Source organism: Magnolia sinica, chromosome 6, assembly GCF_029962835.1.
Source record: "Magnolia sinica isolate HGM2019 chromosome 6, MsV1, whole genome shotgun sequence".
Taxonomy (NCBI): domain Eukaryota; kingdom Viridiplantae; phylum Streptophyta; class Magnoliopsida; order Magnoliales; family Magnoliaceae; genus Magnolia; species Magnolia sinica.
The window spans coordinates 43,328,471-43,356,059 of record NC_080578.1 but is presented as its reverse complement, the minus strand read 5'-3'; the positions used below and the strand labels follow the sequence as shown (position 1 = coordinate 43,356,059).

Here is a 27,589-nt window from a genome sequence, read left to right as displayed (position 1 = left end):
GGGTTCCGTTCACATTGCTAGTTCCAGGTCGCAGCCCAATTACGCCGAATTTTAGGGTTGCGCAAAATCTAGATTCTGTTACCCTAGATGCAACTAATGTTGGTACGACCCTGACCGTGGGGCCGACCTAGATATATGCATTGTGTATCCACTCCATCCATCTGTTTTGCTAGCTTATTTCAGTGTGGTCCCAAAAATGAAGCAACTACAAATCTCAGGTGGACCCGACAGTAAGGATAAAATTCCCAGCATAAACGCTTCTTGCAGGCCACAAAAGTTTTGGACCAAGCTGCTTTTTGTGTTTTCCCTTAATCTAGGCCCATTTGACCTTATCAATAGGTTCAATGGCAAACAAACATCTCGATGGACTCCATGAAGTCTTTAATGGTGGGCGTTCAATGACCACTATTCCTATGGTGTGGTCCACCTCAAATTGTATCTACTTCATTTTTCAGACCATGCCCTAATATAAGCTAGCAAAACATATGAACATCATGGATATACAATACATACATGGAGGTCAGCCCTACAATTAGGGTCCCACCCACATCGGACCACAGCCAAGTTGGAGTCAACAACGGCTAAATCTTAGGTGGACCATGGACCACACCACAATTGAACAGTGGTAATTGAATTCCCACCATTAAAAACTTCCCAGGGCCCACTATCATGTCTATTTGCCATCCAACCTATTCATTAGGTCAGATGGACATGAACGAAGGAGAAACAAAAATGAAAAAAATAAAACAACTAAAAATGGAAAAAATATAAAATCCAATAGTCTTATTTACACAAACATGTTTCCAACTAAGATTCATCAACCAATCTGATCTTGGGATTAACATGGAGATAGTGGGCTGCACAACCCGGTTTGTTTTATTTGAGTTAATATATGCCACATCATGTGGCCCCACTTCCATGTGTATATTTTTGAGTATTGTATAACTCCTAGAAATGTGTTTTTTGTTTTTTTTTTTTTAGTTCATTTACTTTTTTGTCTTAATTATTGTATTGTAGTTGTATTTGTATTATATAAACTCATTTTAATTGCTATTTGAGTAATTTTTTATGGCAACACATACTTTTAGACCCCCATTAAATGAAAACTTATTATGTAAGCCTTCTTTTTGTCATTTTTTAATTCCTAAATATGCAAATGTATTTAGGCATCTCCTAAAGTTCCACTAAAAAATTCCACCGTTTTCCCCATGTTTCCTCTTGTTTTCTTCGAATTTCCAATTATTAAAGATATTATCAGCAATAACAAGATTGTTTCTATCTCTAGCTAGAGAAACTTGTAGCGATACCGACAACTCGAACACTGGTTGTATGTAATCGCATATTTTCGCATATGCCACATATGCAATCGCATATGCCTTGATTGCATATGCGATCTGCATATGGATATGCGCATATGCGGTCGCACATGACAACACTGATCGGGACACGCATCAACAACAGATGTCGGAGGAGTCTGAACAAACATATGTTCTCTTTTGACGAAGCTCATGCTAAAATTTGTCCATCTACCCTTTGAAACTTGAATGATGAACGGTTGCAAATTGAGACATGTGGACGAAGCAAGGTATCCCGTATCGGTATCGGTTGGCGTAATGGTGCCCTCCGATACTGATGCGGATACGGGGGCGTAACGGCCCGTAACGGTGCATTTTTTTTTGTTTTTTGCCAAAAAAATATGAAAAAATATGGATTAAATCCAGAATATTCTAAGCATTCCAAATATGCATTCATTTAGAAATTGGAACATGTTTATGGTGGTGTAACGGTCCACTCTTTGGTGAGAAGTTGTATCGGACTGTCTGATGAATTTATGAACCAAATAACTTGAATTTGACTACAAAATTCATATATTTAATTTTATAAATATCTAATTTATATACTTAACAATTTGATATCATTTCTCCCAATAGTTCTTTAAAAAAATGAAATTAAATTCAGGTAGATAGCGTAACCAATTTGGGGCTGACTTGGAGGACCAATCCGTGCCCCAAATCAGCCTCAAATTCATGCAATTTATTGGCATTATCCCGCTTATGAATTGGTGGACATTTATTGGATAGTGAATCATGAAAAAAAATAATCAAAAGGCCCTATTGTAAAAAATAAACGTCCACAAATTAACTATTAAAACTATTCAAACAATTTGATTTTGGCATTGTGAATTAGCAATTACAGTCCATAATTTAATTGGTAAATTTTATGTTAATACATGTCTCGTGTTCAATTTTTTAAGGGCCCGAATTAGGCGGGGCCCGAATTGTGAAGTGTAGCACACGAGTGTCAAAGTTTTTTGGGCCCCACCTGTAATGAATGTGTTATATCCACACCGTCCATCCATTTTGCCAAATAATTTTAGTGCATGAGCCCAAAAATGAGGCAGATCCAAAGCTCAGGTGGACTGCAGCATAAGAAACAACAATAATTAAACATCCACCATTAAAAATTTATTGGGGGCTACAAAAGTTTTAAATCAAGCTGACATGTGTGTTTTCCCTTCATCCACGTCAGTGTGACCCAATTAACAGGTTATATGAAAAGTAAACATTACAGTGGACCCTAAGAAATTTTTAATGGTGAGCATTCGACTACCACTGTTTCCTATGGTGTGGTCCACCTGAGATTTGGATCTTACTAATTTTTTGGATCATGACCTAAAATGATGTGGCAAAATGGATGGACGGCATGGATAAAATATATGCATCATGGTGGGGCCACGCGGCACGTGTACAAAAGTGTCCCACACACATTTCTTTGAAAGCGGATTAGGTGGTGTACCTCAATGACATACCTGTATTGACGTCAGTAAGTCCCATGGGTCTGATCATGAGGTATGTGTTATATCTAAACTGTCCATTCATTTGACGAGCTCGTCTTAAGGCTTGACACTAAAAATAATACATATCTAATTATCAAGTGGACCACACTGCAAAAAGCAGTGGGGTATTGAACGTCTACCATTGAGACCCTTTTTGGGATCATAGAAGTTTTGGATCAATATGAAATTTGTTTTTCCTCTTCATTCAGGTCTTTTTGACCTTATGAACATATTGGATGGAAAATAAACGTTATGGTGGGCCTACGAATTGTTTAACGGTGAAAATCATTATCTCTGCTGCTATTTTTGGTGTGGTCCAGAAGATCTTTGGATATGATTCATTTTTTGCGTAATGCTCTAAAATAATATCTAAAAATAGATGAACGGTGTAGATATAACAAATACATCACTGTGGAGCCCATGCAACTTTGATCTCGTTTGAATCGTTCGTACAACTCAGAGCTCGAGGAGTTTCAGTGCTCGTTTTAGCATGACACGTACCTACAATAGCTATATAGCTATAGCTGGGGTGTGTACACCAGTCAATCGGCTTCCGATTTCAGACGAAAAAGACGGGAGAGAGAGGGAAACCGAAAATAGAGAGAGAGAGAGAGAGAGAGAGAGAGAGAGAGAGAGAGAGAGAGAGAGAGAGAGAGAGAGGAAGAAGAAGAAGAAGAAGAAGAAGAAGAAGGAAGAGGAGGCCTGCAGCAGGGCGAGAAGAAGAAGAAGAAGAGGAAGAAGAAGGAGAAGAAGGAGAAGGAGAAGAAGAAGGAGAAGAAGAAGAAGAAAAAGGTATCTATCGAAGCTGACCATGACTTATGGGCAGAGGATGATAAGTCTGAACATCGTCAGGAGAGTAAAAGCCCTCTGGATTGCTGGGAAGTGGCCACAATCTATGGCGAAGATGAAGGAGATGATAACAATTTCTCAACCTTCGATACGAAAAAAAGGGTAAGACTCACTCGCACTCGCAAATTAGGCCAATGATCTAAAAGAGGCTATGATCGTGACTCCTCTGTATGCTGAAAAGAGGCATGTTCCCATGAACGACAACGATTTTGGTACAGAGTATCATCATTTGATCGGGGAAACATGTAAGATTTCAGAAGCTCAGTTTCAGTGGGCAAAAGATGCGCTAATGCGGGTGGGAGGCATGGTGGGGATGTCGTATGGAGTAAGTGACAAGGATGTATGTGAATTTTTACACTTTCTTCGACTCAGGGGGACTCAAATCTAATAGGACTGCCATGTTCTAAGGTAAAAAAAAAAAAAAAAGAAGTCCAAGGGCTGGATGGAAGTGCTTAGTTTGGAATGCTCTATCAATTACGAAGCAGCTTGGGGAGCAAGTGGAGGTAAGAGGACTAGATTGGGGAAAGAGGTTTCTCAATGATCATCTTATCATGGAATGTTAGTGGGTTGGGGGGGTAAAGAAAAAAAGGGCTCAGGTTAGGAGAATGTGTAAGAAATCTAAGGCAAATATTATTGCCTTACAAGAATCCAAACTTTGGGAGATGGATAGGGGCTTCTTGGATTCGATCTGGGGGGTAAGATACAAGGATTGTGTGGTTACTGGTGCTGTTGGATCTGCCGGAGGTATTATTGTAGCGTGGAATGTGGACCTCTAGAAGAAGATAGACTCCTTCGCTGGTATTTTTTCTGTTTCTGTTCAGTTTAGTAAAATCTCATCTGGAGCAGTTTGGGTGTTTACAACTGTGTACGGCCGGCCCCTGCTCCTATAGTCAGCGGGGTAGTTTTTAGGCCGAGCTGGATGCTGTTAGACAGTGATGGTTGGACCCTTGGTGTGTTGGGGGAGATTTTAATGTCACCAGATTCAGTCATGAAAAATCCTCTAGAGACTGCATTACCAGCAGCATGGCTGCCTTTGTAGATTGGGTGGCCAGTCACAATATGGTGGATCTTCCACTGGAAGGTGCAAAATACACTTGGTCCAATGGTCAGCAGAATCCAATTTTATCTAGATTGGATAGATTTCTGGTATCGCCTCTTTGGTTGGAAAAATTTCCGTTGGTCTCTCAACGTGTTATGCCTAGGATCGTGTCAGGTCATCGCCCCATATTGCTAGATGTGGCTGCAGATAATTGGGAGCCGAGACCTTTCAGTTTCAAGGCAACTTGGCTTGAAATCGAAGGCTTTCAATAGTTAATTTCTGATTGGTGGAATGATTTGTCGGTGGATGGGTATGCGGGATTCTAGATCTCTAGGAAATTAGAACCCTTGAAGAACAAAATCAACATCTGGAAAAAGGAGGTTCTTGGAAACCGGGAGGCGGAGTTCAATAGCATGCTAGAAGAAATTCATACTTTAGATGTCATTGAAGGGGATGGCGGCTTGTCCTCAGTAGAAAAAGAAAGAAGGTCAGATTTATCCTCAAAATATGAAAAGCGGGCAAAAGAAGAGGAAATAAAGTGGTGATAAAGATCGAGAGCAGTTTGGCTTAAAGAAGGGGACAAAAACACTCGGTTCTTTCATGGCTAGCGCTCGGGCACGTGATAATAAGATCTCCAATTTGATTGTAGAAGGGAGGCAAATGATAGATAAGAACAAAATTTGTGATGCTATAGTTCAGTTTTATAAGAATCTGCTTTTAGGAGATAAAGTGGTAAAGATTGCGATTGGACAATCTTTAGTTTCAGACCTTTTTAGATGACGATGCATTGTCGCTTGAGGTAGAATTCATGTAAGAAGTGAAAGATGCTGTAGACTTGATGTGTGGGGACAAGGCGCTGGGCCCTAACGGTTTCCCAACACTCTTCTTTGAGAAATTTTGGCCTTTACTACAAAAAGATATCATGGACTATATTTCCGAATTCTATGAGTAGGGACGTCTATCGATTGAGCTCGGGGCGACCTTTGTTGTTCTTATTCCTAAACTTGAGGGGGCAGAGCATCTTAAAGACTATAGACCAATCGGTCTGATAGGGGGACCTTACAAGATTTTAGCTAAAGTCTTGGCCTTGAGATTTAAAAATATGCTTGGTAATGTTATATCGGAGAATCGGGGTGTCTTTGTTGCAGGGAGATAAATTCTAGATAGCGCTCTCATCGCTCATGAGTGCATCGATTCAAGCTATAAGGATGGAATGACAGGTATTGTATGCAAGTTAGATATTGAGAAGGCTTACGATCGTGTCGACTGGAGCTTTTTGAACTACATGTTGGACAAGTTGGGTTGCGGTAAAAAATGGAGAGGGTGGATGCGGGCTTGTGTGCAATCCACCTTTTTCTCCATTTTGATCAATGGGTCTCCAAAAAGGAATTTTCAAAGTTTCTAGGGGTCTAAGGCAGTGGGAGCCTTTGTCTCTGTACCTTTTTGTGGTTGTTGGGGAAGCTTTAAGTAGGGTGCTCAGCAAGGGTGAAGATAATGGCATGATTACTGGGTACAAAATGGCTAACCATAGTGCTTCATTCACGCATCTCCAACATGCAGATGATACCCTTTTTTTTTTTTTTTTGTGATGCGAACTTAACATCCGTGGACAACCTTTGAAGAATTACTATGTGCTTCGAGGCAATTTTGGGATTGAAAGTTTATGTTGTTAACTCATCAATGTTTTGAATTCACATCAGTGGTCAAGATCTTGTGCCCTTTGCAAGCTCTTTTGGATGTAGGCCTACTGACTTCCCGACGACACACTTAGGTTTCCTGTTGTATATTGGTAAGCCTCCTATTCATCCATGGGCCAAGGTTATTGAAAGAATCTCGAGGAAGCTTGTGACTTGGCAGACTCACTATCTCGCTTGTGGAGGACGATTGACTTTGATCAAGATAGCCTTCGCAAATATGCCAATATACTTTCTCTCTCTTTTCAAATGTTCGAAAGCGGTTTTGCACAGGTTAGAAAAGATGAGAAGAGAGTTCTTTTGGAATGGTTCTATTGAGGGACGTAAGTTTCATCTCCTTAAATGGGAGGAGGTGTGTAAATCTGTTGAATTGGGAGGGGCGGGCATTAAAAGCTTGGAGAACATGAATACAACTCTTCTTGGCAAATGGGTATGGAGGTTTGGATCGGAGCAGGGGAGGATGTGGAGGGAGCTTATACCAAATAAGTACGGGACAAAACGTTGCGGGTGGTTCGTTTGTCGATCCTCCTCCTATAGAGCCTCATCCATTTGGAAGGCAATTGCAGTAATGGAGCACTTAGTGCAAAGAGGGGTTGTTTTCTCTCTTGGAAATGGGAGTCATATTAGGTTCTGGGTGGATATTTGGTGTGGGGATAGAGCGTTACAAGATCTTTTCCCAAGACTGGCTCTCATTGCTTCTTACCGGTTCATCTCAGTCTCAGATTGTGTCTCCATTTGCGAGGTTTCCTTTGTTTGGAATCCTCCTTGTCGCAAGAATTTGATGGATGCGGAAACAGAGGAGCTGGTGGGTTTGTTAAAGTGCTTAAAAAATATTACGCCTTCTCTGTAGGCTTCCGATTCCATGGTTTGGAAGGTTTACCGATCGGGCAACTTTTCTGTAAAATCGCTATACAATATGATTGCCACAACCGCTATTCATCGTGACTTGCCTCATCCTTTCCACCATTGGCTTTATGGTGCCCCTCGTGTTGCGGTTTTTGTTTGGCTAGTGACAAGGAGGATCCTTACCATTGACAATCTTCAGAGAAGATCCCCCATTCTACCGAATATATGTTTGATGTGGCGGAATTGATTGATAATCTCTTCATTCGTTGGCCGTTTTTGAAGAAGATCTGGGACCATCTTTTTGGTTTGTTTCCACTATGTGGGTGATACCGAAATCAACGGAGGATTTCCTCTGGGCCTGGCACGGGGGCGGAAATGGGAAATAAAAAAAGTTGAGTTGGAGGCTCCATATTATGGCTCTCATGTGGGTTGTTCGGGGGGCAAGGAATGCTTCTTGTTTTCAAAATGAATGTTTGTCAGTTGAAGGGGGGCCATTGGTAGGATTAAAGGCCTTGCTTTCGAATGGGTAGCTTTTGTAAATTCAGCCTAGGCTGGGTTGGGGATCTTTTCTTTTTTCTTGTATTCTTTCTTGCCTTTTGGCGTCTTGTCATTAAAAGTTACTGGTACTTAAAAAAAATACAGCATTAGCCTTGTAATGGACTGTTGCGGGGCTGTTACAGGTCATTTTCTTCCATAACGGCCATTATGACCCTGTAATGTGTAACGGTTGCCACCACTACCTTTATGTAACAACCTTTATGGCTTTGTAACGACCGTTATGACACCATGTTGCTTCTAAAACATTATGGGGTTGGAGAAATCTGTGATCAGTAAGGTCAAGCTGTTAGTGACTGAATGGGCTTCTCACTTTTCCCGTTTTGCTTTGGCAGTGGGCTTCTTAATAAAATTTTCTTTATACCTCCAAAAAAAAAAAAAAAAAAAAAAAGAAGAAAAAAGAAAGAAGAAAAAGATGTAAAAAACGAAAATAAAAAAGGGCATTAGTTTTACATCTATAGCTAAACCTTTTTGTAAGTTTGTAATAGTTGGTAGCATATAAAAGTTCAATTTAGGTAGTATCATGTTATCATAAAATTTAAAAAGTACTAAGTCATATTAATGCAGGGGCATTTTCACACTGGGCTCGAGTGGGGTGGCTTATATGAAGCGGGGGCACACTCGGGGTGAGCGGCCCATGTGAGGCAGGACCCCTGTGAAGTGGGGCCCAAAAGGGGGGTTTGGCTGAGGACCTGACCTGGGCTATGAGATAAAGGGATTGATTCTCCACGCTGTATCAGTTTGAGTTTTTTAGAGCAAGTGGTTAGTTGTCATGTGTGACATATGCCGTAAATTTAGTGGTATGTTTTTTGCAAAATCATAAAATTTACTTCTCTACACTGAATTTAAATGTTTAAATATGTATTTAATTTCACATAGAAAATGAGTGAAATGACAAGGAAACAATGTATTAATTATCAGCAAAGCGATGAAAGTTACAAAAGCATTGAATTAGAATAGATCACCAACTAGCTACTTCTATATGAAAGTTGAGTCAAACTCTAGATTACGAAAGAAGAATCTGATGATAAAATGTTGTTATGGGATTTATGTAGCAACTTATGATATGTTTTCTTTTCATCCTTCTCAAACAAAACCTTCACCACTGGATGCAAATCTGCAATAACATTATGTATTCAAGAGTCATGAGTGTATTCCTGTAAAGCATTGGATGCAAATCCCGAATAATGCTGTAAAGGATTTGTGTTACTGACCCCAATTAGTTGGGATACGGCGTAGATGACGATGATGACAATGATGATAGTGTTATCCTATAGAGCAAAAAGCTGTAATCTTTGTTGGTTCTTCACGAGAACTAGATTTGATCCTTGTTATCTTCCTGCTATGTGCTATTTATGCGGAAGTAATAGAACATACTGGAGGGTTCTTTATCTTCAATGTTTACAAAAATTGTGTTGCCATTGCATCATGTAGTTTCATACTTACTAATTTTCACGTATGAATGGTGCGGATTTCTGAGGAACTGTGTGCAAATCATCATCATTGTCACCTTCGTCTTTGTCATAATTGTTGTTGTCTTCGTCACATTGTCTCATCAATTATGTGTGTACAGCACCAAAAAGATAAAGTAGAATAAAATGATAGCACCTGGAAGCTTCAGACATGTGCCGTCTGCTTCTTATGATGCAGTTCTTTGCCTACTTTGATTGACTAGTCTGAGTTATGGGCTGTCTTGTCAAGTTTCTAAAGCATTTCAATATGCAAAATGTGATGCATTTATTCCATTCATGCCTAGAGTAATATTTATTCGCTTTTATTCTATTCACATGCTTATACATTTCTTCAACCATTCATTATGTTCATTTGCATGCATTTCATGTTATTTTCCAGGTCCTGCTGATGAAGGCTTTATGGCACGTGAAGAAGCTTCAGTTGGTTTGCATGGAAAAGGTATCCAATCGGCAGCAAGAAAAGTTCACATTGGATCAAAAGTCATTGGTACTGAATGGTTGGATGCAAAGTGCTCGGGGATTTCAGAGGACAGTGCAAATGTGACTTCATACAACATGCCCGGAACTTCAGGTGTGGCTCCTGGGTCCGTACTCCAAGAAATGCCTTATTCCCAGCTACCGGATCCAACATCCCCCACAGAAGTCTGGAATCCCTTTAATCTAAACACTGCTTCATATGATATGTTCCATACAGAACATGAGGCAACCAATCCCACAATTTTCTATCCGTCTGAGATGAGCTATACACCCCCAGTTCAAGCATTTGGCCCACCAGCCAGCCGCCCTAGTTCAACGCCAGTGGCAATTGTGCCTAAAAATATGAGCTCTGGTGGTCAACCCATGGATGCACGTAATAACAAGGAAGCTGTGGGTCATGTGTCTGCCAATGTAAAGGTGCCGATCATCCAGTCGAATGCTGCTGGAAAAGGCTATGCTGACAAAAACATTATTAGTAACTACATGAAAAATGATGACTATGTTTTTGTGGGTCATACAGGCCGTGTGTCTGCCAATGTAAAGGTGCCGATTGTCCAGCTGAATGCTGCACATGGTAAAGAAAGCTATGGTGATAAAAATAGAATCAGTAATGACACAAAAGAAGATGATCTTACTTTTGTGGGTCCCTCTCCGATGAAAATACATTTGCCATTAAAAGCCCCAAAACCAGTCATCGGGGAATCTTCAAACCAAGCTTCAAAGGCAAATTTTGAACAAGGACTTCCCCATATTTTTGTGGGCCCCTCTCTGGTGAAAATAAGTTCGCCTTTGAACCTCAAAGCAGCTGTCAACAATTCCTCGAGCCATCCTTCGGAGGTGAAATCTGATCTAAAACAGCCCCATATTCTTGCGGGTCCAGTGAAAATAAGTACACCATTAAACCCCAAACCAGTCATAGATGGTTCCTCGAACCATTCTTTGAAGGCCAAACCTGAACTAGAGCTGCCCCATTTGAACCTTGCCAATGTCTCCTCGGCACCTGGTTCTGCTGGACCGGGTGATTCTCTGCAAAGTTCCTCTGAGGAGTTCGATCAGTTCATATCTGCCGTAGACTCACCCTGTTGGAAAGGCGCTTCATCTTCTCGACTCTCTCCATTTGGGGCTGTGGATGCAGTTTCCACTATGGCTGTTTTAAAGGAATCAGAAGGATGCAGTGATTTGAATCAACACTGTCAGATTTCTCCCGTCAATGGTGATGATACGGAAGCCATTTCCTCTCCAAAACCATATGGATGTTTAACCCTTGCTGAAACTGGGTTTAGGGAGGATTCTTCATTGTCATTTCCCACCAAACCCCTTCCAGTTGATTGTTCAGAGGCTGTTGATTTGAATGGGACCCAATGTTCTGTAGGCATGAAAGAACTGGAAAATTGTTATGTTCTTCCCCACAATCCAAAAGGTAATTCTGGACTCACGACTTCAGAAGGGATGACTTCAAGCCAGGAAGATGTTGTTACTTCTGTTGCGGAACATGCATCAGAGACTAGATTTGCAGAAGCTAGGTTGGATTTTGACGCTGCTGAAAAAGGTTCAACAGATTTCCATTCTTATGCTGGGGAACATGGTTCAAATGCTTCTTCTTCTGGAGTTGGTGCTTCCTGTGGGATTACTGAAATGCTTGGAGTTTCTGATAATTCAAGTGTGCGTTCACTGCCAAAATTAGAATCTCAGATGCTGGTTATGATGATGTTTAATATTTCGGAATTGCTGCCTTATGCCAATGCATTGAAGGAGCGTGACTATGAGGTTCTTCGGCTTGTAATAAACAATCTTCAAGCATGCGTTCCCAACAAGGTTGGATTGACAAAAACAATGCCCGAATCATTTCCTCTCAAGGTAATGATAGCTTTTCTATTCTTAGTGCTAATCTTACACTTGCATGTGAGAATAAGGAGTTTGCGCGCACTTGGATTGGTCATGTAGGCGATCAATCCAAAAAAGTTAGCAGTACTTTACTCCAGGGTGTGGGTTGGACCGCCCATGTGAACCAATCAATGTGCAGGTGCACACCTTTTTCTTCATGAATTTCCTTGCCTCTGACACATCTTCTGCTCTTATTGGTTTTTCTGGAGGCACTCTTAGTATATCTTATAGTGGTTCTCTAATTCCACATGTGTATAGGAGCCATACACATCCACATGTGGGTAAATATGTCACAATGTGACATGTGTGAAATCTGAGCTTTCCATCATGTACGATACACTGTTTCTATCTTCTGTCATACAAAATCAGGAATTTCACTCCTCAGGTACAACATATCATGACGAATGAACCCAACGAGGTTTGGGCGAATGGTCTTCACCGTAGGTTTGCTCCCTATAGGTGAGGGTTCGATTCCCCTCCTTGGCTTTACCCGATACACGTGGTTGTGGGTGAATGCGTGTATCTGCAGGGATTAGTCTCATTTCAAAAATGAGGTAGGGACACCCTGTGTCTTCAATATAAATATATCATGACAAATGAATGGCTAGAAAAAATAATTAGCTGTGAATTTACTTTGTACATTGTGGCCCACTTGAAGAGTGAAATTTTCTGAATTTATAGGCAGGATATCTAAGCAATATTTCCAACCTAATAGAAAGCTCATATCTCACTACGTGATTCATATTTGCACCTGTGTCCACATGTGCATGACATGTGTATGGTTCCAGACGTGAATTTAGCATACTCTATATTATGTAGAGGTTTACTAAGTTCACATGTGTGTGGCAACCTTCCCATTGACACCGAAATGGACATGCAAATATTACACATGTGCACAAGGAGCTTTCCATCAAAGGAGGCCACATTGTTTGAATCTTCTGGTCTAAAATCAGGCTGTTTCACTCCTCGGCTGGGCCAGATTATAAAAATAAACAAATGGCTAAACCCATTCTTTTAGCCATCCAGTCATTTTGTACATTGTGCCCATGTGAGTAGTGAAACAGCCTGATTGTTTAGGCCAAAAATTTGAAAGTTTGGCCCACGTGATGGAATGTTCGGATTACAATGCAGGTGTGCCATATTGGGAGGTGTGCTTGCATATGAATAAGCAGGGCTCCATATGTGTGGGTTTAGTGAACTCCGGGTTATATTTATATGCTCTCAACATGTGATTTTCTGTCAGTTGGAAAACTGTGTAGAGTTTAAAAGAAACACCCTTGTTCACTGTTAAAAAGAAAAAAAAAAAAATAAAAATCCATTCAGCTCTTTATGATTCTGGTATCTGGTTAGCATTATATATATATATATATATATATATATATATTCTAAGTACCCAATTCAAATGAAAGTACATAATTCAGGAAGTATGAATACTGCCCTTGACTCTTTCAAGATATTCAACAATTTGTGAAACCTTAGCAGCTTTTTTGTTATGTTTCAAGTTTAATGGTATTTGAGGAATAATTGATTCCATTCTCCTCCTTTTTCTACATAATCTCAAAGAAACCCTTGCTTAGTCTACATGTGTGCCCAATAAAGCTCATGTACATGCCACACATGCCAGCATGGCATGGTAGGTCCAAGATCCAATCCATCTATCAGAACAACATCACTATGTTGATTCCCTAAAACAATAATCAGGTTGATCCAGTGGTCAGGTGGGCCACCATTTGCAAAACAAATGTACGGCTCATATGCTGAGTGGACCATGTGTGGTATGAACATGAGTTTTATTGCATACATGTGTGCACTTAACAAAGCTCTGTCAATGATATCTTCATGCTCATCCTTCATAAATCCCATTTTGATGGTATTGTCAGCTAGAATATGAACGTGCAGCAGGGCCTTTCGGACCACTTGATTGTGTTCATGATTTCGACGGGGTTTCATAGCAGTAGCGTGTTTTCCCAGTTCATCCATTCTTTTTATGACCGTTGCCAAGCCCATATGGATCTCAACACACCCACCTCTGCATGTGGCCTTCCATGCGGTATCTGAGCCGTGCATCAGGTGGATCCTACTATGTAGCTTATGTGCCCGAAAAACAGACCAGTCAATTCATCAGGCAGTCCATGCATGTATAAAAGCAGTTTCCCCTGGCCCCTGGTCCTCTACATGATGGAGTGTAACTGCTGCACGGCTCAGATGTCCCACCAGCCTGATTTTTGAGTCAAGGTCACGTACATGTGCCTTGCATATTCAAGGTCCCGGATCTCTTACACACTGGCATTTGTGGGGAGGGTATGCAACTCTTATGGGTACCATTCAAAATTCTCTTCTCCTGATCTACAGGCTCTAACGAAGGTCATGGAGGAAAGAACTCATGAGCAGGTACAGGAGCATCCTCAAACTCTGTTATATAAGAATTTATGGTTCGAGGCTGAAGCTGCACTATGTTCCATGAAACACGAACTCGCTCGCATGAAAATCGAGATGGAGAAATATGAGCAGCACCAAGCAAAAGGTGAACTCAGCCGTGCATCTCTACCCCTTTCTGATTTAACCAAGGTATTCAATTACGGTAACGGCTGACCGTGAGACTATTATGTTATGGGCTGTAATGGCGCGTAATGATTGTTATGGCCCCATAACAGTTGGATTTTTTTCTTAAATAAAAAAATATGAATTTTTTTTTTTAAAATTAGAAAAATGAGAGGATTCTAAATGTGTTCTTTTATGGTTTTGAATATGTTTAATAGGTATAATGGGCCATTCTTTGGTAAGAATGTTGTCACAGGCTGCCTGATAATTTTATCAACCTGAGAGGTTTAGACTGACTTTAAAATTCCTATATTTAATTATCTAAATATCTAATGTCAATGATTTAATATAAATAGGATCACATGAACATAAATCTAATGATGAGACAATTATATATTTTTATATATATAACCAGTTTACCACAAACAACCATAATATAACTATAATAAAATGATATTATAAGTAATAAAATGATGTTAAGGGACACATAAATACAAAAACATTACTTACCGCACCAATTATGTCATCACAAAAAAGAAAATTGTACTACCTGTGGCTGCTCAACTTCAACATCGCCATCGTCTAGCTATAACTATGGAACGGGTGTTAGATATCCATAATAACCAGAAGGAAAGACTACGTGATGAGGACATCACGTCACGTACACCCTTACGTACGTATTAGAGGAGGAAGCGGGCTACGCCGATTTCCTTGTGGCTAGGCGAGTACCAGTGATCGTGCTGAAGACTCCATGTGCATGTGTGAGCATCTGGAAGACCCCACACTGGGAAGATGTACATGAGCTACTTTATGGAGTGATTCAAACCGTTGGATCGGAGGGACGCAATGATCAGGCCATTGATCATTGATCGTCCACATCGGTTTTAGACTTTATCATATTTTAGGATTTAGTTTTTGATTATTTTATATTTGGACGCATTATGAGTGTTTTACTTGATTTTATTTAGACTAGGACTATTTTTGTTAACGTTTAAAAGACGGAAATTTTAGTAATTTTTGAAACTTCTTGGATCTATAAAAAGAGGAGGGCGTGTGATCTCTCCTTCATTGAATTTCGTGATAAAAAAAAGAGAAAAGCTCTTGCTTTCTTTTCCCATCTTCATGCGATTTGAAGATACTTCCATGTGATTTGGAAGGAAGATTGGCGCGAGGCTAATATTCATCAACGGAGATGCGAGGTCTCCATCTATCCCCACACCATCTTCTTTTTTTCTTCCTCATCCAGGTATTTCCTTTAGATTCTTAATTCTTTCATCCCAAATCTTCGTATTCTTCCAAACCCAACTTTTCCATACCCATCCGCAATTCAGACCTTAACCCTAAACTTAAAATTCCCAATTTTCCTACTTTCCCAAATTACACAAACCATAATTTTCACCCTAAGTTGTATTTGGTTTCCTATTTCAAAATAGACTATATTCTATGCTAATTGGATGTCCCTACATCCATTAGATCGTAGTTTCTTTTTATTTAATGATCTTGTGTTACGATGTTGGTAGCTTAGGTTAGGATTATGCATGATTTTCTTTTGATTTTCATGATATTTGTGTTGAACATAGCGATGTTTGTGTTTTTTTCTTAAATATCTTAATTCGGTTATTTGATCTCACATGTTACTTAGTTCATGCATCGGTCTTGCATCACTAGGTTAATGAAACTTGAGGATGATTGATCATGATCATATCATTGTCACTAGGCATTTGCTATATCGAACCTGAATAAGAATAACTAGTAGTACCAGATGATGACCCATAGTCATAGCCATAGTTATACTAGAACTACTTGTACTGTTGAGACGACGACGCCGAATGACTCAGATCTGGATTTGGATATCTATATCCCCAATATCTTGCTCTATGTTAATAATTTCCAAGAATAGTCCAACAAGAAAGTGCCTGAGGGGCCTCCCTAAACTGCCATGGTCATGGTCATATCCATTTTAGTAAGTCATTTAATGTCCTATTGGTGTCTTATATCCTCCGGTACCATTGATGCTGGTCTTCTTCCCATGATGCTCCTCCCCTAGTTGATAGTGTCATGAATCATTATGCTCTTAAGTCCCGCCTCCTCTGCTTGATGCTTATCGGTCTCAAAGTGTGTGGACAGTTGTGCCCTCGTGTGCTGACAACACTAGAAGCAGGACAGGGTGCATCATCATCATCCGTCTCGATTTCGTTGCTACTATTTTTTTTTTTTTTTTTTTTTTTCAGGTCAAATTTTTGTAACCCTTTTCAAAACAGTTGCACGACTCTCTTGCTGGCTCGTGCGTAATGATAAGTCATGCGCCTCAACTTCCTCATTTTCTTCTTCTACTCGTTTTTCTCTTTTGTTCCAACCAATGTAGAAGTGGGTTGCTATTTAAAGTCTTAGAAGGGCAAAATATGATGTTATTGGGGGAGCCTCTAATATGAAGGCTCTCGTCGAGTGTCCTTTATTATCTTGTTCCTGTTTTGTTTTGTAATTGGTTTGCTTTCCTTTCTTTGCTAATAAAATCCTCACTTACAAAAAAGTGGGTTATCTTCATCGCAGATATTGTCCAAATTTATTGGACAAAAGCCGCCTTCTTTAATTTGGTTCGCTGCATGCTTGGCATTCTGTAATCTCAACTCTATGTTGTAGTGCATGTAGACAAGCCGATCCAATGTCTTGACCTGCAACTCATTCTTTTGCTTCAAATGAATTTAGTGCAAAACAACTTCAATTTCTCTCGCAGCCGAGGAAGTTGTTTGGCTCAAACTTTTGTTGTTATTTTTTAGAGAGCCTTTTGCACTCTCCAAAATGAAGCTATTGATTGGCAAAAAAAAAAAAAAAAAAAAAAAAAAACCTTATGCACATAATAGTAATACTGTCAAATGCATCACTCTGCATTACTAAGAAAATATTTTTTATGATATGTAATGGCAAATACTGTCAAATGCATCACTCTGCATTACTAATAAAATATTTTTTTTTTTATGATATGTACTGGTAATAGTAATAAATATCATTTATTTATTTAATTTTATTTTTTAATCTAGACGTGTCTGAAAAATTGCCCTTTGTGCAAGTGGATCTGAGAAACATCCCTGGTAAAGTCCGTATATTTTCAACGGTGGATAATACGTCAAAACATTCAATTGTTTTAAGTACCAAAATAACAAAATATGTATTACAATACCAGTAATCACCAATAATTAAAGAGTTGAACTACCTTGAGGCCCTTATTTGCATATCTATATCGGTCTTGTATCTTTTTGTCACATTTTTTAGTCCAACACGAACCTTTTCATCCTCAACAAATGATGCAATATGCCGGCATCTTGGATTTAAATGGTAGCCTACATTACAATAATGAAAACAATAAAAGACTTTAATGATTATATCATAAAAATAAAATAGTAATAATGAATAAGTGCATAATGAATGAGTATGAGACATTACTAGAGTAAGAGTAATAGATATTGTGCATCACTTCTACATTATTACCTGCCACATGAAGGTCGTGGATAAGCTGATTCGTCAAACCTTAGTCGATTATTTTTAAGTAATCTTTGTAGTTCTTATAATCACGACCTACAGCAAGCTTTGCTTTATCCATGGCTTCAAGAGGAAGCCTATGGCATGTATTTCTTTGGATTTTACAAGATGGATAACTCTCATCAGTAGTTCTATTACCTTGAGGATGTTTCAGACATTTTCCCATTATTTGTTGTCTCATGTGGTCTTCATAACCTCAACTGGTTTCCCTGATATCTTTTGCCCATACTTTGTATCGAGCCACTGTAGGTAAGCAAATATCTCGCTCAACTCTTCCCTATGCTTGGATAAACTTTCAAGGGCAATAAAATTCATGGCAAATCAAGTCATCGCAGGCCTAAGTAACTCTCCCATTCATGAACTTCCTCATTATATTAACTACTTAGTTATGATTATATATGAATGTCGTGACTTGCTTTGCCTTGTTAATTGATTTTGAAATATTTTTCTTCTTTCCAATATCTTCTAGTATAAGCTTGATACAATTTGTGGCATATGGTAATCAGAATAAACGTTTCCACTTCTCTATCAACATTTTTTCAGCTAATTTGTATGATGCTTCATTGTTGGTAATAATTTGCATGTATTTTCCTCTAATTTCATCAACCATCTTATCTATAAGACTGAAAATGTACTGTGCATCTTTCGTTACTTCGGATGCATCAATGGCTTTTTAGAACACAATTTCCAAGTGGCAGTACACCATGGAGCTTATCATGCTTCATCTGGTTGAGCCAGTCCAACCATCACACATAATATTTGTTCTGCCATAATTGATATAAAAAGTGGTCACATAGGCTTTCACATCTTTGTATTACATATCTGTTCATTTCTTCATAATTTCACGAGTTGTGGGTGTACGCACTCTTATGCCATCTCTGATACTGCATCTATTACCACTTGCCCATTGGAGGACTTGTCAACATTTGAAGCTATGTTGTCGTATGAATAACTTGTTTATTGGCCTACCAAGCTTATCAGCTACAATTTCTTTTCCACACTTGTTTCAACCTCCTATGTTTTATCGTCTCTTTTCTAAACAACGGGATCACATGAAGGTCTTCTTAGCTCCACATCCACATCATCAGCAGCCAAAGGAGCATGTGAAGTCGATCATTGACTAAAGGCACACTGTGAACTACTGAACGTACCATTACTCCCACTCTCACCGTACCCTTCCATTGGCACTCCCGGCCCAACTCCCACTCCCATTCTCACTGCCTCCTACGTTGCAAATTTACCACCTTCCTCCAAACATGTACTAGCTTTCTTCATCTTCATGAGCAGTACACATGCTTTCTTTTCACCATTGTCACCCTCCTTGTAAGAATTCTCACCTAACTCAGCATTATCATCATCACCCACACCCATATAATTAGGACAAAAAACTTTTGCTCGAGTTGCATGGAGAGCATTATGCTCATGGTTCTGAATGGCAGTATTGGCCATCGCACCCGTCCCGCGGAAAAATGATACGATATGACGTCACGTATCGGAATTGGGGCCGTATTGGCCCATATCTTTTTTTTGAAGAAAAAAATAAAAAAAAAGGGAAAAAAATGAGATTCATGAATCTATCTTTCTTTTTTTTTTTTTTTTTTTTTTTTTTTTGTTTTTTGCATTTTGACCATGTATTCAAATGGTGTATTGGACCATTCTTTGGTAAGAATGCTGTCCTGGCAGGTTGACAAACTATAAGTTTTGGTGTTGACATATATATATATATATATATATATATATATATATATATATATATATATATATAACTGTTGATATATGTCATAAATTGATATCATATATTGCTAATAGTCTAATATGATTCTATATCAACTATTGGGCTATTTAGTATTAACTATTAAGTGTCCAAGAAGTATCACTACTCACTAGTCTAGTCACTAGTATTGTGTTTACTTGGAGAATGTGTGTGACAGGTGTATGTTACAATGTAAGTGTAGAAATACTTACTGATTTCCTTAAATGTGAATAATCTCTAAAAAAATAGTACTCTTTAAGTCTTAATAAAAACTCACCAATCACCTCACCACCAAAATGAAAATTTGGTTGGTTGTGGTTTGTCGACCTCTACGTCCTCATAGTCATCCGACTACACTTGTGGCTATTCAATAGGTACTAGTGCTGCATATCCATTATTACTAGAGCTAGATGGAAAGAGTAGGTTAACGAAACCTGAGGTAGACTAATCCTGACTATGAACCGACCTTGATCCTGAGTAAGGATATCCACCAGCACTAGACAAATAGCCATATTGTTGCTCGTACTGCTGAGACTGTGATACTAATGGCGAATAACTTGGATTTGGATATCCATACTGCTGATCAGGAGGACTACACGTCTCCAACACGAAAGTGGCTCAACCAGCCCCGTGTATTTGTACGGATCCTAACCATATCCATAATGTCCGTAAGCCTCCTGATGTCCCGGTGCTCCATGAGTGCCATTAATTTCAACCTCTTCATGATCCCCCCCCCCGATTGGCTGTATCGTGACTTAGTAGACTCATAAGTCCGGTCTTATATACTAACTCAGTGCTCATCAGCCTCACGGTCTGTAGACGGGTGTATGGTGTACCGAGCAATACAAGTAGTATGTGCATCAGCACCATCACTGGCATTGCTATTAGTATGAGTCGCACTGCTACTACATTCACCTTCGTCATCTTTTTCAATGATTGGTTCTGGAGGACGGCTCTGAGCGGTTTTTGTAATGAGTTCTGGGTATTCAAGCTGCTTCTTTGTCTTTCTCCCTTTGTTCAAGCCATGAAAGAAGATGTTTGTCTTTAACAACAATATAGTCCAAATTTATTGGACAATATTGCGCTTTATTGTCAGCTTGCCCTATTGCTTTTTTCATGTTTTTCAAACACAACCTCACATTGTAGTAGATAAACACATTTCTTTGCACATGTATCTCTTTTAATCGATTTCGCTGCTTAATGTGGATGTTGGCGAAAATGCTCCATTTTCTTTCACAACTAGCAGATGATGTACATTGACTCAACATTCTTATTGCAATATTCCGGAGCGTAGGTGCACTTTCTCCATAATTGACCCACCATTGAGCTGCATAGGTAACAAAGAAATATATCATATATTAGTTATTTAGCTTATTAAATTTGTAAAAACATACTTTATATTTTATAACTTAATGCACCTACCTTGATTGGTTCTTTGTATTGCAGCTCGTGCAAGTAGATATTCAAAGCTGCCAATTGCCAGTTTATACATCTCTACCTGTGAAATAGTCGTTAATAATAAGTACCACAAATCTCATACTCTACACTAGACAATTCACATATGTAAATAATTGTTAACTTCATTAATAACATCAATCCGTCGGTTAATGTCTAGCTCCTACCTTTTTATGACATCCTTCAAACTGATAGTAATCTCATCAGCTTCTTTATATGTAGTCGTGTATTGGAATTGTGGGTTTAAAAAGAAGCCTACAAACTGATTAAAAGAGAGAACAATAGAACATGTCGAATTATCAACACTATATAAAAACCGAAGGAAAAAGAATAAGTAAATTTAATCACTGTAACCTATGTTTACTTGCAACTTGGAGATCATAGTGAAGCTGTTTATTCCAACGCCTATCTATGAGCTTTCAATAATCCTTGTAGTGTTTAAAATCACATTTGATTAACAACTTTGCTCTATCCATAACTTCATGAAGAAAGTCCATCGTCGGCCTTTCATCACTTTCCACTTGTCGAAGAGCCTTAATCAAATGTTCCATTGCTTTCGTAATTTATTGGACTTTCTTACAATACTTATTACCTCTTATAATCACATACATCTCCATTAGAGCTATACACGAATCGAGTTAGCTCGGTTAACTCGCTCGACTCCACTCGAAAAAGCTCAATTTGACTCAATTAACTGAGTTCGAGGCGAGTTGAGCTGATTCTAGGAGCTCGAAAAAATTTCGAGCTGAGTTCGAGTTTGTTTGAGCTCGAATCGACTCAGATCGAATCAGTTCGGTGACTCGGTTATTTTGATATTGATGTTGTTCACCAACTGTTTGATGAAATGACTCAACGAATTGTTGTTTCGAGTGCATACATTCTCTGCGGGATCGGTTGGTGGCGAGGAAGGTATGAATACGAAACAAATCACTAAAAAAAAATGTACATGATCAAACCACCCTCGTATTTTGATTTTATGCTCCCTATTGAGTGTTTGATGAAATACCTGTAAACTACTGCTGCTGTTTTGTATACTGTGAGAAATTGAAGGTGCACTCCATGTGTTTGAGAAAATGTCGCACAGGCTCGAACTCGGCTCGAATTGGCCCGAGCTGCTGACCGAACCGAGTCGAGCTGGCCAGTCAGGCTCCAGGACCGAGCCGAGCTGAGTTCGAGCTGGGGTCAGCTACTGGCCGAGCCGAGTCAAGCTGTGCCAAGCTCGACTCGGTTCGACTCGTGTACAACTCACTTCAAGTTGATCCATTGATAAGATGCAACCATCTTGCTAAGTGCTCCTCTATGAGTGTACAGGGCTAAGTGCCCTAGGCCTCAACAACTCTCACTTTCCTGTGAATTTCTTCATAAAAGCAATTATCCAATTATGATTGTAAATATATGTCGTGATCAATATTGCCTTTTCAATTAGTATCGACACATTAAGCTTCTTCCCAATATCCTCAAGGATGAGATCAATGCAGTGTGCTGCACAAGGCAACCAAAACAGATGAAGCCTCTTTGCCATAAGATATTTTCCTGCTGCCTTATATAATGCCTCATTATCAGTGACAATCTGCACCATGTTACTCTCACCAATTTCTTCTACCATTCTATCCATCAGGCCAAATATAATATCAACATTCTTCACTTCATCAGATGAATCAATTGCTCTAATAATGACTGCATCTAAGTGGGAGTAGACCATGAAATTTATCATACTCAATCTGGTTGGGCCATGTCTACGATCACATGTGATTGTGCATCCTCTACTTGTCCATTTGCTTCTAAATGATTGTACATAAGTCCACACTTCATTGCACACTTTATTTGAATACTTCGATCTATGTCATAAGAATTGAGTGCTTTAATCTCGGGTCCCGCATCAGTTGCTGCATCCACAAACACCTGAAAGTATGGGCAATCGACAACATTTGGAGGATACTATTGTGCAGGAACAACTTTGCAGATGCGTTTGCAAGAGTATCCACTATTTGCTTTGACCATATGTGTTTCAATTTCGTTTGCATGCTAGTGGCCTTTCTAAACATTGTTTCATCACTGGGAGGTGCTCGTGGCTCCCTCTCATCATCAAGATTATGAATATGGAGGGGGTTGGGCTGAGAAGGTTGTGGCTATCATCGTCGCATGCTAAAGGCATGACATAGCCCTGCCTTAGTGCCCCCAAATAATCTTCTGCTGTCATGCCCACTACCAATACCACTCCCCCCACCCACATAACGAACTGAACCAATCCTCCCAAACATTTGATGCCGCTCCTCATCCTCATGTCGAGATCATAAACTTTCCCTCGCAATCATCACCTATCTATCTGAAGCCTCCCCTAACTCAACATCCTTTTCAGGCAGCGGTGTAGGATCCCCAAACACCTCTGCTCTACATGCATCAAGCGTAGCTTTGTTCTCTTTCCCTCATCGCCTTTTTACTATTAATTTCTTCTAAGTTCTTCATCTCCTCCTTTATTACCAGAGGGACACTTGGACACCTTGAAACTTGACCCTTTTGATGGGCCAAGTGTTGTTTTAATAGGGTTATGCCCCCGCTTACACTCTTGCTGCAAAACTTGCACAATTTGTTGTCTACACCCACCTATCCTTACTCCATACTTCCACCCTACATCTTCATTCTCATTCCCAGCCATCCCTAACAAATACAACAATGGCCAATCAAATTCAATACACAATAGTAGAGTAGACAAGACTGCTTCTGGCACTCTGCAGTCTACACAAGCTACAAAGCCACAAACAAAACACTATAAACAATAAAGAAAATATGTTATCAATTCGCATCATCAACTAAGAAACTAAACATACATAATGCATCATTAACTAATTACAAATTCAATTGGAAATTTTGAAATAAGGAAAAAAGAATCTTATATATATATATATATATATATATATATATATATATATATATATATATATATAATATCTATTTCTGATTTTCCCCAAATCAGGTCCCCAACTTTGATTTCCCCAATGTAGATCTGATGCAAAATAACTCCCCTAGACATGTATTACATTTCAAGTTTCAAAAAAAAGAAAAGAAAAAAAACAAATGACAAAAAAATTGAAATTGAAGAAAAGTAGACATAATATTTTTTAAAAAAAACAACCAAACTACTCAGATCTGGAGTAGATCTTACCCCCCCCACCACAAGTAGCATATTTGATTTTTTTTTTTCCTTACAAATTCCAAATTTTTTGATATAAATTTAAAAAAACTTATTTTATTTTATTTTATTTTATAATCAGATCTGACGTAGATCTGATTGAAAATAACTTCCTCTCCAGATCTGTGATCATATTAATTTTTGTTTTTGGAATTTTCAGAAATTTCAACAGATTTAATAAAAAAAAACTTTTTTTCCCCAATCAGATCTGCTATAGATCTGATCGGAAATGGCTCTCCTCTCCAAATATGAGATCAGCTTAAAAAAATTGGTTTTTCAAAATTTTAACAAAAATCGAGTGTAGATGCAAAAAAATAAAAATAAATCTAAAAATGATCAAAACGATATTCAAATCTCGTAGTTTTTGGTAGATCTAGGCATATAATAAACATTATTATGGATTTCAACAAGGATCAACAGAAAAAAATGGATTTTTTAACCTATTTTTTGATTTTTTTCAAAACCGGCTTGAAACTGTTTTGATCCTTCAAATCAGCTGAAATCCGATGTTTTGATCCTCCAGGTAGCTGTTAATGGCGTCGGAAATCTCTATCTGATGATGTATTTGAGTGATTCAAAGGCAGGGGTGACCAATGCACGATACGCCTGTATCAGCCGATACGATACTGATTTTCAGATCTATGCTTCTTTTGTACTATAGCTCTTTTTATTTTTTATTTTTAATTTTAATTTTAATTTTTAAAATTTTAAATTTTAAATTCTGCCCCATCATCTCCCTTATCTCTTTTGGGATGCTTGGGCACCCTGCAACTTGCCTCCTTTTGATGTTTCGCTCGTGTGATTCCTTCAGTTAATTTGCCACAATAATTGAATTTTATGGCATGCCTATTCCTACTTACTTTCTTATAATGTTACCATCTAATATCCTTATTTCTTAGCTGAGCTGCCATTTGCCCTCAAAAAGGATTTAAATTTATCCAATCTGTGGGATTCATTTTACTATTGCACATCCTTATGTATTTGACATCATTTCCCTTAAGAAATTTGAAGGAAAAAATTTAGATAAAATTTTGGATGAATATTGTTGTTGATGTGGTGACCCACACGGGGTTTGGGCAAACAACAAGTGTCATGGGTCATCCCCCACCCTCCCCGGGGGGGATTACCCAATGTCCGTGGTTTGCGGGTGATTACGTGCATGCATATGTAGATCTAAACCCAATGTCCCCTTAAAAAATTTGAAGGAAAAAAATAAATAAATTTGGCACTAATCATTAACAACATAATTTGAAATTAAAAGATAACAATAAATAGAAAAACATTTGAAAAACTTTGATTTAATGCATGCATATGTTGATCTAGACTCCGTATGTGTATTTGAATAATCTAAACTCCAAATATTTTACCAAAAAATATATATATATTTAAAAATATTGCTTATATATATATATGGAAAAGGTTCTATGAGGTCGACCCCCACCGTGATGTGTGTCGGACATTCACCATGCATTTGGTGGGTCCCCTCTAGGTTATTAGATGTCCTAAAATCAGTCGTATCCGAAACTCAAAACCATGTAAAATCATGCCTAAAACATCTTAAAGCACTTGGTGGAATGGCCTAAAATTTGGTGTGCCCCCCATCCAAATGGGACATACACAATGGGTTAGATGTCTAAACCGCATCTTCATATGCCCTATAAACAATCAGGAAGGTTTCAATGGGTGGGCATCCACTCTCAACGGTTGTGTATGGTGTGGCCCACCGAAGTCATGGATTGGCCTGTTTTGTAGGCCCATGACCCACCATGGAAGGGTGCATCTAATTAATTGTGTTGATGTCCGACACACATTACATAGCTCAACCTCATGGGAAGCTCCCATGAGGTCGACATCATAGAACCTTTTCCTCTATATATACATATACATGTGCTATATATACCTCATGGTATGTCTTTGCGAAAGGGTCTCCCATCATACACATATGCATATATAGCATGTATCACAGCACTGGGTCCTTACACTGGACCTAACAGCCATTAATGTTCAAACTTTTCAGAATGGGGCGTTAGAGTTCCATAATGCGTGACGGGTGCCATTGTTGGCCGTTACGTAACTGTTTTTGAACACCTTTGATTCAACTGACTGCATCCTACCTCCGGTGAAATCGATCGATGTAGCTACAGATTCCAATGGCCCAGCGGACGTGGCAGGAAAGCCTATAAATGAGAAACTGTCAAGCTTGAATTCAATCAGCGGGACCACTGCGGGTGACACATACTCACACGAGGCTAAAGAGAGTTCGACTGAGAAAATTGCCATTGTCGAAGAGCATGTTAAGCCGAGCAGTCCCATAAAACCCAAGGTGACGAATCCGATGAGGATGAAGGAGAAGGTCGAGGATGCATCTGCACCCAAGTCTAAAGAAAATCCGTCTGAGCATGTCTCCACCGTAGGAGATGATGTTGATGTGAGCAGTCACAACAACCCAGTGGAACTGGATCAGTTGAGCATGGAGGGGGTGGAGGATGTCGAGTCTTCAGTGATGGCCAGATTCAGGGTTCTAAAAAGCCGGATTGATAATTTAAGTTGTCCAAGTAAAACGGGCCAGCAACAACAACCAATGCCAGTAGTCGTTGGAGGCTCCGTGCCACATTGTTTTGAGGAGAAAATAGAGAGGAGCAAGCCTTGGCCGTTTATCACGGATCAATCTGGAGAAAGATGTTTGGAAGTTGGAAACATCTATGATGGGCAATGTCTTCCAAATGACATTGGTGAAAAATGCTTGAGTTCTTATGTTTCACAACAGCAGGAAATGACCAAGGGGTTCTGTTTACGTGTTCCTGATGAGCCTGTGATTCCTTCATGCATGCCGGCCCCACTTTGGAATCAATTCAAAGCCAGCGGGTTTGAGAGCCCGCCCTCTGATTGGGAACATGTGCTGAAAGAAGAGCTGAAATGGTAAGAGGCTGACCGTTCAATTCTGAATGTTGGTGCCTTTGCCTAACATTCTTGAAATGGGTTTTTAGAATCTGCATTGATATAAACAACAAAGACGGTGATGATTGAAACATTGAGATTGTGTGGTGTAAATGCTTTGGCTTTGAACTGTAATTAGCTGAAACTATTTGAACCATATTCACGAAATAGGTGTCTATATCTATCGTAAAGTGATTACATCTTACTGTACAGATTTGATTTCTGTTTTCAATGCACGGGTGGGCCATGATTTTATTTTGTGGGGTTTTTATATTTTTCCAAATTTCATATGAACGTGTGTAGGATTGATTGATTCTCTATCCTTTCTTGGTCTGCGTCAATCACCCGTTCAGGAGTCCATCAGGTTGTTATCTAACATGTATGGGTTCTCTCATCGTGGCCTTAATCGTGGGGTTTTTTTTTTTTTTATGAAAATTTTTCAATGGTATTCATCATAAGGTTTTCAAGGTTGATCTTTATTCAATTGGAGTAGCTTTTGATTGTAAGAGACTGGTGTATGTGTG

The 27,589-nt window shown here is 39.1% G+C and overlaps 1 protein-coding gene across 7 annotated transcripts in view; it reads left to right on the top strand.

Annotated features, from left to right (window-relative positions):
* The window catches only part of LOC131248709 (uncharacterized), a 40,123-nt gene extending 12,803 nt beyond the window's left edge, over window positions 1-27,320 (top strand). For 2 of the 7 annotated variants that reach the window (XM_058249118.1, XM_058249116.1), the window contains 3 exons: window positions 9,671-11,625; window positions 14,005-14,176; window positions 26,267-27,320. In XM_058249118.1, the coding sequence (XP_058105101.1) occupies window positions 9,671-11,625; window positions 14,005-14,176; window positions 26,267-27,051 (2,912 nt within the window). In that variant the 3' untranslated portion in view covers window positions 27,052-27,320. Of the gene's footprint in view, window positions 1-9,670; window positions 11,626-14,004; window positions 14,221-24,651; window positions 24,805-26,145 lie in introns of those variants that run through there. The other 5 variants (XM_058249117.1, XM_058249121.1, XM_058249120.1 and 2 more) reach the window with 5 other exon arrangements.
* Window positions 27,321-27,589: the final 269 nt, after the last annotated feature.